We start from the raw sequence: 16,019 nt of genomic DNA, 5'->3' as shown, positions 1-16,019 counted from the left end.
ATTGATCGAACTAAAGTTACATGGAAGTGAAAGTTAGTGCTTCCCAAATCAGCTTTTTTTTGTAAAAAAAATTAGCAATACCGAATGTTTTGGTTTTGATATTTTACAATAATGTAGATAAGCATGTTCAAAATTTGTTATGCATTCTAGGTGTGCCATGGGATACGATGATGCAACCTAAGTTTACCGTGTAATGAATCAACACAAACGACATCAGTCCAAAGCAAACCGGTTGTCAAAAACAAAACAAGATTCCACAGTTTGTTCGCGGAAATTAAACCATTTTTGTCTCGGTTTTTACTTTTAAAAGTGACCGTGGTGGTCTTTTTGGTGCTACAGAAAATGCTTTTTTACGGGAAGTATTGACTGGTATATATTATGTTTTTGATATTGATACTTTGTTCCATTTTTTTCTTGTAGAAAATAAGAAAATACAGTCGACGGCCATCCAGGAGCAGAGTAAACATCAGAAATCCGTGAGTAAAGCATGACAATGAATAATAATAATGATTAAACAAACAAAACTCTTTCAGATCTTACGACTACTGTTTGCAGGTGCGTTCCCGATGCAATCTACAGTTTTTGCTATTTTACCATTCACCATGGATTTATATGGAAGAAAGGCGATGAAATTGAATTCAAAAAGTGTGGTAGCACTACTAAACCCCTCTAAACATTACCCCGATGAGATCAACTATTAATTGAAAATTGATGCAGTGACACCTGGAAGATTGGCACAAAAATTGATCTAGGAGCCGTCAGATTAAAATTATTGACCAATGAAGCCGAGTGATTAGTATGTTGTTGAAGGTCAATTTAGTTCGTTCAAATCTTATTTATCGAATGCGGTTATCGTCGAACAACTGGCGATTAGTCGGTTGATACCATGCTAAACTTCAACATCGTTGCTGCATTAATTGATGCATTTTCAATCAACATCTACGGGAATATGTTTAATAAGTGGAACATCTAATACTTTAATACATTCGAGTTTGATCCTCAATAGGCCAGAAGGGTCAATTTGCGAAATTCGTTTTGTCCACTTTGGTTCCATCACGTTATTACTTTATCAACCAGTGTTTGATGTTACAATTTATGTGAATTTTCGTGCAAATAGATATATTGAGAATATTTGTATCATGCAAATAAATGCATATGTGTAGGTACACTAACTAAATTGAAATAAAAGCTTGTACTTTTTGACATTTTATTTATTTAAAACGTTTATGATGATCAGTCTTGTGAAACAAAATGTAGTCCTTAGTTACAACTACAAAGGACACGAATTCAGGATTAAATATAGAAAAGAAAACAGCCAAGCATATCTTCAGTCTTCAGGTCGTAAGAAATACATTTGATTATCGTGTATGCCCTTTAAGACTCGCTTACGTCGTACTGGAGGACTCGTTCAAGGGCAATGATGGCAAGAACATGGATGTCGCGACAGCATCAAACAAATCCTTGTTGAGTTTTATGATGAGGATGTTTTCCAAATTCTCTTCGCTTATCCCGGAACGTAGATCAGTCAACACCAAAGGCAAAGCACTGAAGGAACGTTCCACAGAAACTTGATTGGAGGGCACTGCTAAGACAACCATCGCAACGGCATACAGTTCGGGATGTGTGGTTTTCCTATTTACCCAGTGGTGCCAAACATCATAAGCGTGACTCTGTCTTGGTTCTACCTCCAGTGCTTTCAACTGCTGCAGAAATTGGGAGCCATTAGCTTCATCGGTGGTTGGTACATCACATTCACCAAACATTTCGGTAAGGAAGGAATCGAAATCATCTTCTTTTGCTGATGTCGAGGCTTCCGCAGTCGCTGATGTAGAGCTGTGGTATGAAGAAATCCTTTTGTATAAGTCGATTATGTAGCCCTATGAATATAAATAATACAACATGTATTGTTATGCACATTTCTAAAAAAGCTATGCGTTTACTGGTATTTCAGTAATTTTTCAAGTTCAGCATGCTCAATCAAGACGGGCAATCAGAACTGGATTTAAAATCATCATCCGTGTATTGAGTATCATTAGTCTTTAATTAAATTTACCTGAATCTGGTCCTTTTCCTCCGGTGTGAACAGCTTTGAACCTTTATAATTCAATCGAGGGTCCAAAAACAGTGCGATTTGGAATGCTCGGGATTGGCGTAGTTTTTGCAGTCGGGCAATCAATGATTCTGTTAATGGAGTCGAAAACGGGTTTTGCGGTAGATTCTTCACTTCCCTTATGGAGTTCAGCCACCTCAAATAAAAATCTGGTAGTGATACATGATTCGACTGCATACTTTTTGTACAGGTATAAAGCGGTCTGAAAGCTTCTTCATAATTTTTAATGAACTCCCAAGTATCTCCGAGATCTGTGAAAAAATACAATAATAAAACGATATGTTAGAACACGTTTTCTTTAAATAATAAAAACAATATTACCGAGCTCTGGAAACTGTTGGGCCAACTGTTTATGGAAGGATTCATACTCGAGGAAGCTGGAATTCATTTTGTATATTCCGCACCATCGAGTCGGACCCCAAACCGGTGGGTATGGCGCGTTCGCGAAGCTAAGCTTATATTTAATTTGCTTAAACTTTTTGGCAACTTCGGTAACTTTTTTTACCGATGTGTTGGATTTGTCCACTACATCCAGAATGGCGAGCTGGAGCGTATGGACCGCGCATCTAATCAGATTCAAATTCTCTTGCAGTTCGTTACACATTGCTGCTGTGAATGTGTGGAGCTCCTTGTCTTGCCTTTCGATGTTATCAGGGTCTTCTGATTCAAAAGCCATCAACTCAGCCTCTTGCTTCAGCTGTCGTACAGTTGCCAGCATGTTGGCTCCGTTGTCGCAGGTTATCGAGAAAATTTGATCCACTCCAATTCCGTAGCTCGAAATCAGTTCCAAAACTTTAGTTTTTAGGAACCGCGCCGTCTGGCGCTCTTTAACCTCCATCATTCCTGTGAAATTATGGGTGTGATCATTAAGTACGGAATTAAAATTTTAGATTTAGGTATTCCACAGACAATCAGACGTCATTATTCGGAATATAACGTAGATTGATTTGGTACTTGAAAGGAACCTAATTTTCTGTGCATACGGTTTCGTTTAGGCATATGCATACTTACCCAGAGTTCGAATAACTACGTTGTCGTTCATAGCATATTGCGCGTTAACGCCCAAAATATGACGATTCTGGTAAGCGGCAGAATCTATTTTCAGGCTTACCAATCGTCCTCTCATTTCCTCGGCAATATTCGTTCGCAATTTTTGGGCAAATTCCGTGAGATCGTGCATCATGTTTACTTCGTTGATGGTCATGCCACAGGCTGCCCCCAAGGGGTCAAACAGTTGCTTGAAGCCTTCCCACTGTACAAATCTTCGTGGAAGGTTGTGGTAGGTAACCATTTTTAACAGTGAATCCTTTATCAATGGTGCATCGATTGCCACTGGTCTCTTGGGCACAACCCTTTTCTTCTTAGCTGGAACTTCCTTTTCCTTGAATAGACCATTTGCCGTAGCAAAGTCGAGATGACGGGTCCTGAAATGCCGGATAAAATTGCCGACGTCCAGTTTATCCTGGGAATATTGGCACGCACTTCCGGCATCAATGGCACATGAAGCCTTTGGACCTTCCCGGCGGATAAAACCAAGAGCAATTTCCGCAAGACTTTTTTTGCTGTCATTTCGTTTTCTTCCCCGTTTTCCCGAACTTCCGGCTGCTGTTGATGGGGGTGGTGTACAACTTTGACTGTCTGTTTCCATTGTCCGGTTCCACTCGAAACAACACACTAATCCACAACAAAAATATCCGATTTAACACCGAAGCCGTGAACAACTCTCGTCGATCTTACTACGAATGCCAGTCAAGTGATAATATTCAGTGAAAAAATCAGTGTGAATGAACATAAACATTGAAAGAAGCTGATCAAGAAAATGAACTTGCGCGCATGGCTAGAAAAAAATCTTCATGGTTGTGTCAAAGATGTGGCGGTTCATTCAGTAACGTGAAGAGATTTTACTCTTGCATGAATGAATATGCATCCAAATCATGGGTCATCGTGCATGCTCGAAAATTTTGTGCACTGATTGTGGTCTACATAAGTTGAACAAATGCTTTCGAAGTTAAATACTTCAGCAATTGTGGGAACGTTCAAAAATGGTTTAACAGTAAGCTATATAAACGGGTTTATCATTTATTTGTTCGATTATCACTTTTCGATTGAACAACAGGTCAAAGTGATTATAATAGAGCAGTACAGTCCGGATTCGCTGGTTGGGTCACGACTGCGCCCCGATTAGCGAATCGTGTTCGTTCGTTGGGGCAACTGACAACTGATCAAAATGCTCTAGACACACGCAAGTGACGAGAAATACGTCACGAAACACTCACATACTTGCGCAAACGTTCTGTATACAGGAGCTGTGATGCAAGGGCGGTCAGATGTCAAACTCGATTTGACATCTATTTTGACATTGACAGTGCTTTTTAGTTGGGTTTTGCCCCAACCAGTGAACATTCAACGATCGAGACAGCCCATCTAACGAGCTCCCAATGAACGAATCGTCACTGTACTGGAACGTTCCTCATTATTAAATATGTATTGATGATTGCTGCACACCAATGCAAAATATTCGAAACATTTGCTAATTTTCGTTGCAATTTCAAAGTTGTAGTCATCTTCACAACTTTTTTTAAATACATATTTACAACCTCCCATAAATCTGAATATTGATCTTTCATAGCATTGCGAAGATGTTACACTCTCAGCGAGTAACTTACCAATGGGGCACGTTCGGTGTAGTACTAGATTTGTAGTAATGAGCTGAATTTTAGTATGGTGAGAAGGTCAATTCTCCGTTTCTGCAATAAAATGGTATAAAAAGCGTGGGTATTATGATTCCTTGCCTAATTTGATGCTGTTTGAGCAAAACTTTGGATAACTATGTTGTTTATGTTGCAAGAAATGGAGAAAACAACAACACTGTTACCCAAAGTTTTGCTCAAACAGCATCAAATAAGGCAAGGAATCATAATACCCACGCTTTTTACACCATTTCATTGCAGAAACGGAGAATTGGCCTTCTCACCATACTAAAATTCAGCTCATTACTACAAATCTAGTACTTCACCGATCTGTCCTATTCCAGGATGGCGTAGTCGGCAGGGCATGTGACGGGTGATTGGGAGATCACGAGTTCAAATCCTAAGTTGAGAAATTTTTAGAAGAGCTTGTGTGTTATAAATGCGTTGAGATGCGACAAAATAAACATGACTGGACTATAATTGCACCTCACACTTCAATTTGTTTTTGTTTTCGCAGCAGGTTATTATAGCTGAATATAAGTTTAATATGAGGCTGATATAACAAAGTTTACTGCCGACTGTATAGCCTGTATCGCGCTTGCAGAAAAGATTGCTGAATTACTTCTCCACTTTTTTTTGAACAACGCCTGATTACAAGCTGTGATGAAATAATGTTAAACTGCAATTCAATCAAATGTGGAATAAAAATGTCATTGCAATGTTGGTTAAATGAGTGAATCGCAGACAGACGTTCTAGCTCGAACAAATTTATTCAAATTTTCTATGTAAATTTTCACTAGCGACACCTAGGCAATCGATTGCCACAGTGCAGTCGCTTGCAGTTGACAGTTTGAGAAACCACGTGCTTCCAGCCGCTTACTTACCACCCAGTTCACCACCCTCCGAAAAATAAAATCAAAACAAACACTGTCAAAATCATTCCTACATTTGCGTCACATTCACAAAGATTTCCCAATGCAAGTGAAGTTCATCCAAATGCAGTTTTATTAAAGCAATTCTATGTAAAATAAAAGTAATAATGTGTAAAATATTTTACAAGAGTCCTGCGCTAATTTGTGCAAAAGATTTTAGACATCCAATAAAAGTCATTTACTCTGCACAAATTTTGTGGAAACATTATTAGCGTGCAACACGTGCGGTCTTTTCCCGCCATCCGGCTGGAAGACGACCGTGGTGACAGTTGTTGGTCGCAACGCACATGTGAGGCAGCGATTGAATATGAACGTCACTAACGCCATCTGTTCGCTGATTGCCACTTGGCAATTTGTGGCGGCCATGTTTTTTACACAAGCTGCTGAGTCAAGCTTGAACGTCTGTCTGCGAGTGAATGTTCCTTGGGTAGAGCTTGCTGACGTTTATTCACCTTTCTCTTTAAAACATGCAGGCGAAATAGAATTTGTTGTCATCAAGAAAGGTTTCCCGATGACAACAAATCCTATCCCGCCTGCATGCATGAAAGAGAGAGGTGAATAAACGTCAGCAAGCTCTATAAAGACAAATCAATCAAAATGAATATATTTTTTCTGTTGCGCATCATGCTACAATATTCACTAATCCAAATTGAGTTGCGACCTAGGTTGCGACATTTCTAAGTAGGGTAAAAAACAATTTTCACACTGTTGGTCTGTTCGGATTTCAACCAGAAGCATAATATCAACAAATGCAAGAAATGCAATTATTATTATTATATTTTTAATTATTTATTTGTTTGCCAATTGTCATTCGACCTAAAACAAAATCCCCGCTTCAATTTGTCGACCTAACGTAAAAGTAGCGCATTTTCCGATGTTTCAAACCATTTTCTCTTTTTCATCAACGTTCTGCTTCGTTTCCCGATTCTTGTTCGGTTGGACTGGAAGTGGCTGCGTACTTGATCGCCCTCGTTCATTTCGTTCATTTCTGGGACAGTCATCGGCAAGTGCGGTTCGTAAAGTTTGCAGTTTTGTAAAATTAGTGGAATTTTAAGTGTTTTATCGCATTAAAAGTGATGAATTTCCTTGAAATTTGATCTCAGCAGGTAAATATTATCAAAATTTTGTTAAGAATGCTTTCTGAATGGTGTAAAATTGATTTAAAAGTGTGACCCACGCCTCGTGAGGTGCCAACACGACGCCCTTTTCACTTTTTTTTCATTAAAATACTATTTTTTCATTAAAATACTGTCTAAAATGTTTCACAATTTTGATATTCGTGTTTAAATCCATGTTGTTATACGTTTTCACAGATAATAATCCGATATTTTGAAAAACTAAACGAGAAATCACATTTTACAAATCTGACAAATTCTAACCTCAAAACCGACATTTTGTTTCGCCCCTTCCGCTTCCAGATGATGAGATGACTGCAACGGAAATGACAGACAAGTAAGACAAGAAGAAACGGTGTTTTGAACTTGTGTGTCGCACAAGTGTTGTCTCGAAACATCACCGCCAGCCAAGCGGCGAAGATCTCGAAGCGCAATGTATTTATACAACTTTATCCTACAGCGCGCCACTGGCATTACCCACGCGGTCCATGGCTGCTTCGCCGGGACCAAACAGCAGGAGATCCTGCTGTCGAAGGGCAAGAGCCTGGAGCTGGTCCGGCCGGATCCGAACACGGGCAAGGTGCACACGCTGCTGCAGACGGAAATCTTCGGTGTGATCCGGTCGTTGATGTCGTTCCGGTTGACCGGTGGCACGAAAGGTGCGTATCAGTTTTGGGTCTCTCGTTTGAGGGGAAGGGATTGATTCTGGCAAATCTTGCTTCACCCGTGAGCGAAACCACACTCCGGATCACGGGTGAAAACTCTAACCGTTGCCTAGATGAAAAACTCACATGTCGCTTTTGTAGTGTGACTCCAGCACACTACGAATTGAAACTTGAGAGGACATTTTCAAACCGAAAATCCATGGAAAAATAAGAATCTCGCATAACTTTTCGGAAGAGCTGATCAAGAGCAGCCTGAACTTCTTTTTGCTATATTCAAATTAAAGCCAAGTCTGCCTTTCAAGTACAGTCGCGTTACCGTACAGCTTCATAGAGACAACATGACTTGAAGTCAGGAAATATGCTGTCTTAGGGTCCTGGTTACACCTGAATTGCATTGCTCAACACTCAACATTCAAGAATTCATACGATAATCCTTGATGAGCGTTTAGCTATTACTGACAATTCTTGATTAGATTTACTTCCGGAGCTTCTTCTGATTTTTTTTTGTAATTTGTAAGTTTATTTATACGATAGTCTGTCAGTGTACAAACTTATAATCAGGTCAAGGAATCGAACATTATTGGAAAAAAATACATTTTAAATTTGGAAACTAAATGAAACAAACAAATTAATACAACAAAACCTAGCAATTTAACAAATGACAATATTGCTGCAAGATTTCCTTTAACACTATCAGAATTATTCTCAGCATGAGTTTTTCAATGATGTCCATGCCATTTTAATTCTACAGTCAGCTTCGACAGATCATTTCTTTGATAAAGTTACGCGAGAAATCTCCGAAAGAGTCCACACTACCCTTGGATAGGTTAACGTTTATCGCCGGCCACCGTGCCATGGTGTTGGATGTCATAATTCAAGGAATAGCAATTCCATCGATGTATAGGCGTGCAATTGCCTGTTATTAGGTTTTTGCACACGACTCGATGGGATAGACACATTTGAAAGAAGTTTGGTTCGAGTTGTGGTTCTAGCTATGACTAATTGTATATTTCTTCTTGCAGATTATGCCGTCGTCGGATCGGATTCCGGACGAATCGTCATCTTGGAATACAACGCGGCCAAGAACCAGCTGGAGAAAGTTCATCAGGAAACGTTCGGTAAATCAGGATGTCGGCGAATTGTCCCGGGCCAATTTTTGGCCATCGACCCGAAAGGTCGTGCCGTCATGATTGGGGCCATCGAGAAGCAGAAGTTGGTCTACATTCTGAACCGTGACTCGGAAGCACGTTTGACCATTTCATCTCCACTGGAGGCGCACAAGTCCAGCACGTTGACATACCACATGGTCGGAGTCGACGTCGGATTTGAAAATCCCATGTTTGCCTGCTTGGAAATTGACTACGAGGAAGCGGATTTGGATCCATCCGGAGAGGCGGCAGCCAAAACGCAGCAGACCTTGACGTTTTACGAGTTGGATTTGGGATTGAACCATGTGGTCCGCAAATACTCGGAACCGCTGGAAGAACACGCCAACTTTTTGATCTCCGTTCCTGGGGGTAATGATGGCCCTTCCGGAGTCTTGATTTGCTCGGAAAATTATTTGACCTATAAGAATCTCGGTGATCAGCATGACATTCGTTGTCCGATTCCGAGAAGGCGAAATGACCTTGATGACCCCGAGCGGGGAATGATTTTCATCTGCTCGGCAACTCATCGTACCAAATCGATGTACTTTTTCCTGGTTCAAACGGAGCAGGGAGATATCTTCAAGGTCACACTGGAAACCGACGACGACGTCGTTTCGGAGATCAAGCTCAAGTATTTCGACACGGTTCCGCCGGCAACAGCCATGTGCGTACTCAAAACCGGTTTCCTGTTCGTGGCTTGCGACTTTGGCAATCACTATCTATACCAGATCGCTCACCTCGGCGATGACGACGACGAGCCCGAGTTCAGTTCGGCTATGCCGCTGGAAGAAGGGGACACTTTCTTCTTTGCACCTCGTCCGCTGAAGAATTTGGTCATGGTCGACGAAATCCACTCGTATGCTCCCATTCTGGGCTGCCAGGTGGCCGATTTGGCCAACGAGGACACACCCCAGCTGTACCTGGCATGTGGCCGTGGCCCACGATCGTCGATTCGAGTGCTCCGACATGGACTGGAAGTTTCGGAGATGGCCGTCTCGGAACTGCCCGGTAATCCGAATGCTGTCTGGACCGTCAAGAAGCGTATTGATGGTGAGTGTTGATGTCCAATTACATTTCTAGTATTTAAAAACAAAGAGCTGACTGACGGTTTCCAAACCAACCGACATCACCTGGATTCGCGTGACTGGTTCCCTTTTCGCGGAGGGTCCCGGTCTGCGTGCATCCGAAATCGGGGACTGGTGACGCCACTTCAATGTGTCATCGCACCTCAATGTCGTAGAGCAAACGGTCCGCCGGTTGTAAAACCGGAAGTTGACCAAAGTTGATATATTCCTGATCCTTGGCGTATTGCCCGTTGGGCTCTGACCGCTATAGATAAACCATATCAGCTACATTTACCCTACACTGTCCGCCAGCTCTGCTCTCAGATCCGAAATTAGCTAAACATTCCCCCACATAAGTCAGAATTATCTATTAATCACAAAAGCTGGTGTTTTGATTGCCCTACTTGAGCGCGTATTTCGCAAAGAAAAAGCTAAATCACGAAACCTTTGTCACAAACACCAGTTTTTCCTCTCATTTCCAGACCATCGTGGTTGAGTTGAATTTTGGAGGTGATCTCTCTGACTACGTACCGTCCGTAGAACGTAATGTTCTTCGCCAATAGGTAAGATAAGCGATGCTCGATAGCTCTAGAACAGAATAACTACACTTGACTACTATAATTGGTTAGGCAACTTTTTCAAAGAACAAACTTCCTCAAAAACCAAGAACCCATCTAAAAATTCATCACGATTTTTCTCCCACCTACTTGCAGAGGAATTCGACGCGTACATCATCGTGTCTTTCGTGAACGCCACCCTGGTCCTGAGTATCGGCGACACGGTCGAGGAAGTCACCGACAGTGGTTTCCTCGGAACAACCCCCACGTTGAGCTGTTCGGCCCTTGGCGACGATGCGCTGGTGCAGGTCTATCCGGACGGCATTCGGCACATCCGGGCGGACAAGCGTGTCAACGAGTGGAAAGCCCCGGGCAAGAAGACCATCACCAAGTGTGCCGTCAATCAACGGCAGGTGGTCATTGCGCTGTCCGGTGGTGAGTTGGTGTACTTCGAGATGGATCCGGTAAGTAGGGGAGGGTGGGTCAAGAAAAGGCATGGGGGGATTTGTAGCTGTTGGCTTTGAATTGAGAAAATATTACGTCGGATTTCTTTTCGCTCATTCAATAATACTGTACCTGCTGCATACATGCTTGTACCGAAATAACAATAGAAGGTAAGTACGACGGTCGAACTAAGAGCTTCGATTGATGCATTGATTCTCTGTGGAGATGCAAGCTTGCCTGTTTTCTAGCATCTTTGATAGACTACTCCTCAAGTTCTAAGGACACATTCTGAGACACATTCCACACACTTTTTGAACTTATTGTGTCGCTTAAGGACCTGTTTCTTGATTTTCTTGAAGTTAAAAAAAAATTTCCAATTTTCTGAAATGATAGACTCTAGCATTACTCATTTTGTATACCGTGGCTGAGGGATCTACTAAGATTCCCAGCTTAGGTAGGGCAACTGAGACAAGATTACGCCAATCTACAAATCCCCCCTAACACTATCATACCCATGATGAACACCTGATTCAGAATTGTTTTGAAGAGTACAACGGTGTCCTGCAGTGCTGACCTTGTATTAGAATCAAAACTTTTTTTCACATGCATATTATCATCTATTCTAAGAAGTATCCTTTGTCTTGTCGTCCGCCTCCCCTCCCCCCACTTAGACCGGCCAACTGAACGAATACACCGAACGGAAGAAGATGCCCAGCGATGTCATGTGCATGGCATTGGGTTCCGTTCCGGCCGGAGAGCAACGGTCGTGGTTCCTGGCCGTCGGTTTGGCCGACAACACGGTGCGCGTTATTTCGCTAGATCCCAGCGATTGCCTCTCGCCCCGATCCATGCAAGCGCTCCCCTCGGCAGCCGAATCGCTCTGTATTGTTGAGATGGGAACCGGAGATACCAACGAGGAGGGCGTTGCATCGTCCGCTGGATGTATCTATTTGAACATTGGTCTGACGAACGGAGTGTTGCTGCGGACCGTGTTGGATCCGGTGTCGGGAGATTTGGCCGATACCCGGACGAGATATTTGGGATCTCGTCCCGTGAAGCTGTTCCGCATCAAGATGCAGGGCTCGGAAGCCGTTTTAGCCATGTCCAGTCGGACCTGGTTGAGCTACTACTTCCAGAATCGATTCCACTTGACTCCACTGTCATACGAAACTTTGGAATATGCTTCGGGATTCTCCAGCGAGCAGTGCTCGGAAGGTATCGTAGCCATTTCGACCAATACACTGAGGATTTTGGCGTTGGAAAAGTTGGGGGCGGTTTTCAATCAAATCACGTTCCCCTTGGAGTACACGCCGAAGCGGTTCTTGATTCACAACGAGACGGGCAAACTGGTCATCAGTGAAACAGACCACAATGCCTACACGGAGGAAACGAAGAACATCCGTAAGAAGCAGATGGCGGACGAGATGAGGGAAGCTGCCGGTGAGGATGAACAAGAGCTAGCGAATGAAATGGCTGATGCGTTCATCAACGAGGTACTCCCGGAGGATATTTTCTCGGCTCCGAAGGCAGGTACTGGAATGTGGGCGTCCCAGATTCGAGTGATGGACCCAATCAATGGACATACCTATTCGAAGGTACAATTGGCGCAGAACGAAGCTGTTCTCTCCATGGCTTTGGTGCGGTTTTCTGTAGACCAAAAGTGGTACGTTGTGGCCGGTGTCGCTAAGGATCTCCAGATGAATCCCAAGATTGCAAACGGTGGATTCATCGATGTGTACAAGTACGATGTCCACACGCACCAGCTCGAGCATTATCACCGGACGGAGATCGACGACGCTCCCGGAGCAATCGCTAGCTTCCAAGGACGGGTTCTGGTCGGAGTAGGACGAGTGTTAAGAATCTACGATCTCGGCAAGAAGAAACTTCTACGGAAGTGCGAAAACAAACACATTCCCAATCAGATCGTCAACATCCAGGCGATGGGTTCAAGGGTGTTCGTTTCCGACGTGCAGGAATCCATCTACTGCATCAAGTACAAAAGAGCGGAGAATCAGTTGATCATCTTTGCCGACGACACGCATCCACGATGGATTACGACGTCCACGTTGCTGGACTACGACACGGTGGCCACGGCGGACAAGTTCGGCAATATCGCTATCCTTCGCCTGCCCCATTCGGTCTCGGACGACGTCGATGAAGATCCGACCGGAAACAAAGCCCTGTGGGATCGAGGTCTGCTCAACGGCGCCTCCCAAAAAGCCGAGAACATCTGCACATTCCACCTTGGAGAAACGATCATGTCCCTGCAGAAGGCCACCCTTATTCCGGGAGGTTCGGAGTCGCTGATATACGCAACCATGAGCGGAACCGTAGGAGCGCTGGTTCCGTTCACCAGCCGGGAGGATTACGACTTCTTCCAGCACTTGGAGATGCACATGCGCAACGAGAACACACCCCTTTGCGGGCGGGATCATCTGAGCTATCGGAGCTACTACTACCCGGTGAAGCACGTGATGGACGGCGATCTTTGCGAGCAGTTCACCTCGATGGATCCGGCCAAGCAGAAGAGCATCGCGTCGGATTTGGGCCGAACGCCGAACGAGGTGGCCAAGAAGCTGGAAGACATCCGGACGCGGTATGCGTTCTAAGGTGTTAGTGAGGTAAGTTATGAATCTCGTAGTCGAATGAGACTTTCCATAGTTTTCATGATGACTTAAATTTATGACCTTTGGACACTTAAGAACATCCGATGTTTACGAACCTACGTTAAGTAGTTAACTGACGCTTGTGTTCTTACTTGTCAAAGGTTTCACAAATCTAAAACATTCGACTGATGTATGTATTGTGTTATTTACAGATTTACGGAGAGATGTCCAGCGTCATGTGCTGCATAATTGACCAGAAAGGTGAGTTATTTCAAACATCTTCGTATTTTGATCCGAACTGTAAACATTTTTCATGATGAATTGCTTAAATATAAGACCTTTGGACACCTAAAGAAGTAACATTGATTAAAACTACGTTAAAAAGCACTGATGTTTATTATAATCAAAGGCAATTCGGTGGACGTACGTTTGTGCTACTTTACTAATCCTAATTTTTCTGTTCAATTCCAGATCTTTACCTGTAAGAGAATTGTGATTTCACATTAGCTCGTAAAATAAAATGGTAAGTTGTATCAAATTTTAAGAAACATTTCCAACTAAGATTCCTTTCATGATGAATTGCTTAAATAAGACCTTTGGACACCTAACGAACAGCATTGATTAGAACTACGTTAGAAAGCACTGATGCTTGTTGATTCATCACGAATGGTTTGATTTGATCTGCTATCAACCAAACTAATGGGGTTTATTCTCTGTTTTCTTGTTTTCAGAACATCCAGCAAAAGTTACTTGGAGCAATCTATTTATAATCGATTAAGGTAAGTTTATGTATGTTTCTACACATTTGAAGTTTCCAAAGTTGAGAACCATTTCCATGATGTTTAACCGCTTGTCGGTTTACCGTGTTTCAACTGAATTTTGTTGATTATAACTTATCTTGCTGATTAAAGTTCCATGCTCAACAAATTGTCGTAAATTGGTATTCAGATTTTCTCAAAATCACGTTTTCTCTCTTTTCGTAGATCAAACACAATTCAACCGTAGAGCCGCATATCTTCAAACAGAAAATTACGTAACTTCGATTGCTGTTGATTCGTTGTAATCGCTAGTGATTCATCACAAATAGTTCATAAGGTAAGTTTTGATTGTGTCGGAGCTTTGTTTCGTCATAGAATAACTTATGATGAAATACCTTTTAACGCAAGATAGACTAACGAACATCATTGATTAAAACACTCAATTCTGATCCATGACGTTCTTTCAGATCGATCTGTTACTCTTTCCATTCATGTGTATCTAACAAGAAACTATTGTTCTTTCTATTTCCAGCAATCTTAGCCAGTTTTGGACTTGCATTGTCAACGTAATATATTTTCGGATAAAGGTAAGGATCATTATTGTTATTGTCAATTACATAGAGCTTTAAATTTAACTTTTTCTGATTGGGATTTAAAGCTGAAAGAAACTTCTATGATGAAATACTTTTAACGCAAGATAGACTAAAGAACTCCATTGATTAAAACTCCTAAGACTGATTTCTCACATTGAATCTACACTTTTATGTTGTATTATCAAGCATACTCAAGCTTCTATTTCTCTCTCATATTGCAGTTTCTTCAAATTGGAATTAGTGGCCGCTCTTTTCTCATCTGCTAAATACAAATGGTAAGTTTCAGCATTAATCTATTAATCTGTTTATTATTCATTTTTCATATTCTAAAATGATGTTACTCTTAATATACGCTATTACGGCCCAAATGCTCAGGGCAGAAGAATGATTATATATTATTTCTGATTACGATTGATCATACTCACTCACCATCAGTAACTTATCCAATCTTTGTGGACATTGTTTACTAAATATATGTTTCTTCTCTGTAAATTTCCAGATCTAATCTATCATACGATCGGAGACGATCAACAGCATCATCATACCCTATTCTACGGTAAGTTATTCCATCACGTGTGTCATAAATGAAGTTCTCTAGAAACAATCATGATGAACAACAAAAATATAAGTTCGGACTTATGAATTTTCATAATGATTCGTTATTGTTTCACTGACACCCGGTTTCTGAACCGAAAAATCTCACTTTCCAGTCTGACGACGAAGAATTCTAATGGTATCCTTCTTTCTCCGACTTTCTTAGGCAGATTCAGAACCGAAGGGGCGGCAGTATTTATTACCCATCATTTCCACGGATTGTAGTAGTGTGTTACTTACTAAACTATTTCTTTTCACGTTGTAGTGAATCAGCACGTTTCCAAAATACATACCATGTAATAATCATCAATTAGCTTATCGTGCACTGTGTATGTATTCTTTTAACCCGGAACACACCGCAAAAGGCGATTGTACCCCTGATACAAATCATGTAGAAAGAGAGAAACGCAAAAAAAAGTCAATAAACAACAACCCTTGAAACATCGTACTCCGCAATGGTTGTGAAATTTTTCTCACGCAAATATCCGAATCTCAAGATGATGACGGCGGCGGTACACTTAACAGCTTGTTCTTTTTTGTATTGTGTGCGGGTCCCTCTTTTCCCAAATAAGGTCGCTTCTTTTGCTTCACGTACAGCGTCGTCGTCGTCAATGCTATGGTCCAGGTGGCTCGATCGGAGGGAAAACACCGGCACTATAGGTAAGGAACGGTAGCAATGTGTGTTTACAAGGCGGCGTCTTCTCCCTCATCTTAAAAGTTGTATGGTTGTATGTATCCTTTTT

At 42.0% G+C, this 16,019-nt stretch overlaps 3 protein-coding genes across 5 annotated transcripts; 1 reads left to right on the top strand and 2 right to left on the bottom strand.

Annotated features, from left to right (window-relative positions):
• Nucleotides 1-1,762: 1,762 nt before the first annotated feature.
• On the bottom strand, nucleotides 1,763-2,828 carry LOC115265401 (uncharacterized). The gene is made up of 2 exons (XM_029870319.2): nucleotides 2,432-2,828; nucleotides 1,763-2,361 (listed from the first exon to the last, which is right to left on the bottom strand). Exons 1-2 carry the CDS (start codon nucleotides 2,826-2,828, stop codon nucleotides 2,033-2,035), a joined length of 726 nt encoding a protein of 241 aa, XP_029726179.2. The 3' UTR covers nucleotides 1,763-2,032.
• A 42-nt stretch (nucleotides 2,829-2,870) lies between these two features.
• LOC134287512 (uncharacterized) lies at nucleotides 2,871-4,036 on the bottom strand. The gene has a single exon (XM_062849402.1). The coding sequence runs from the start codon at nucleotides 3,756-3,758 to the stop codon at nucleotides 3,102-3,104; it is 657 nt and encodes a 218-aa protein (XP_062705386.1). The 5' UTR covers nucleotides 3,759-4,036; the 3' UTR covers nucleotides 2,871-3,101.
• Nucleotides 4,037-6,690: 2,654 nt separating this feature from the next.
• LOC109621272 (splicing factor 3B subunit 3) lies at nucleotides 6,691-15,724 on the top strand. Of its 3 annotated transcripts, XM_062854496.1 has the most exons (12): nucleotides 6,691-6,838; nucleotides 7,151-7,184; nucleotides 7,308-7,506; nucleotides 8,535-9,710; nucleotides 10,438-10,745; nucleotides 11,397-13,592; nucleotides 13,803-13,854; nucleotides 14,063-14,110; nucleotides 14,315-14,426; nucleotides 14,622-14,676; nucleotides 14,904-14,957; nucleotides 15,182-15,724. In XM_062854496.1, the coding sequence occupies exons 3-6, from the start codon at nucleotides 7,476-7,478 to the stop codon at nucleotides 13,332-13,334; spliced, it is 3,453 nt and encodes a 1,150-aa protein (XP_062710480.1). In that variant the 5' UTR covers nucleotides 6,691-6,838; nucleotides 7,151-7,184; nucleotides 7,308-7,475; the 3' UTR covers nucleotides 13,335-13,592; nucleotides 13,803-13,854; nucleotides 14,063-14,110; nucleotides 14,315-14,426; nucleotides 14,622-14,676; nucleotides 14,904-14,957; nucleotides 15,182-15,724. The 3 variants fall into 3 exon arrangements, with proteins under 3 accessions (XP_062710480.1, XP_062710479.1, XP_019932117.1); XM_062854495.1 differs by having other exon boundaries at nucleotides 7,151-7,506; XM_020076558.3 differs by lacking the exons at nucleotides 11,397-13,592; nucleotides 13,803-13,854; nucleotides 14,063-14,110; ... (2 more) ...; nucleotides 14,904-14,957; nucleotides 15,182-15,724 and adding an exon at nucleotides 10,207-10,287 and having other exon boundaries at nucleotides 6,692-6,838; nucleotides 7,151-7,506; nucleotides 10,438-10,576.
• The last annotated feature ends 295 nt before the right edge of the window (nucleotides 15,725-16,019 follow it).

This window comes from Aedes albopictus, chromosome 2, assembly GCF_035046485.1.
Source record: "Aedes albopictus strain Foshan chromosome 2, AalbF5, whole genome shotgun sequence".
Lineage (NCBI taxonomy): Eukaryota > Metazoa > Arthropoda > Insecta > Diptera > Culicidae > Aedes > Aedes albopictus.
Note: the sequence above shows the minus strand (reverse complement) of the source record. Positions and strands in the feature narration are given on the sequence as shown.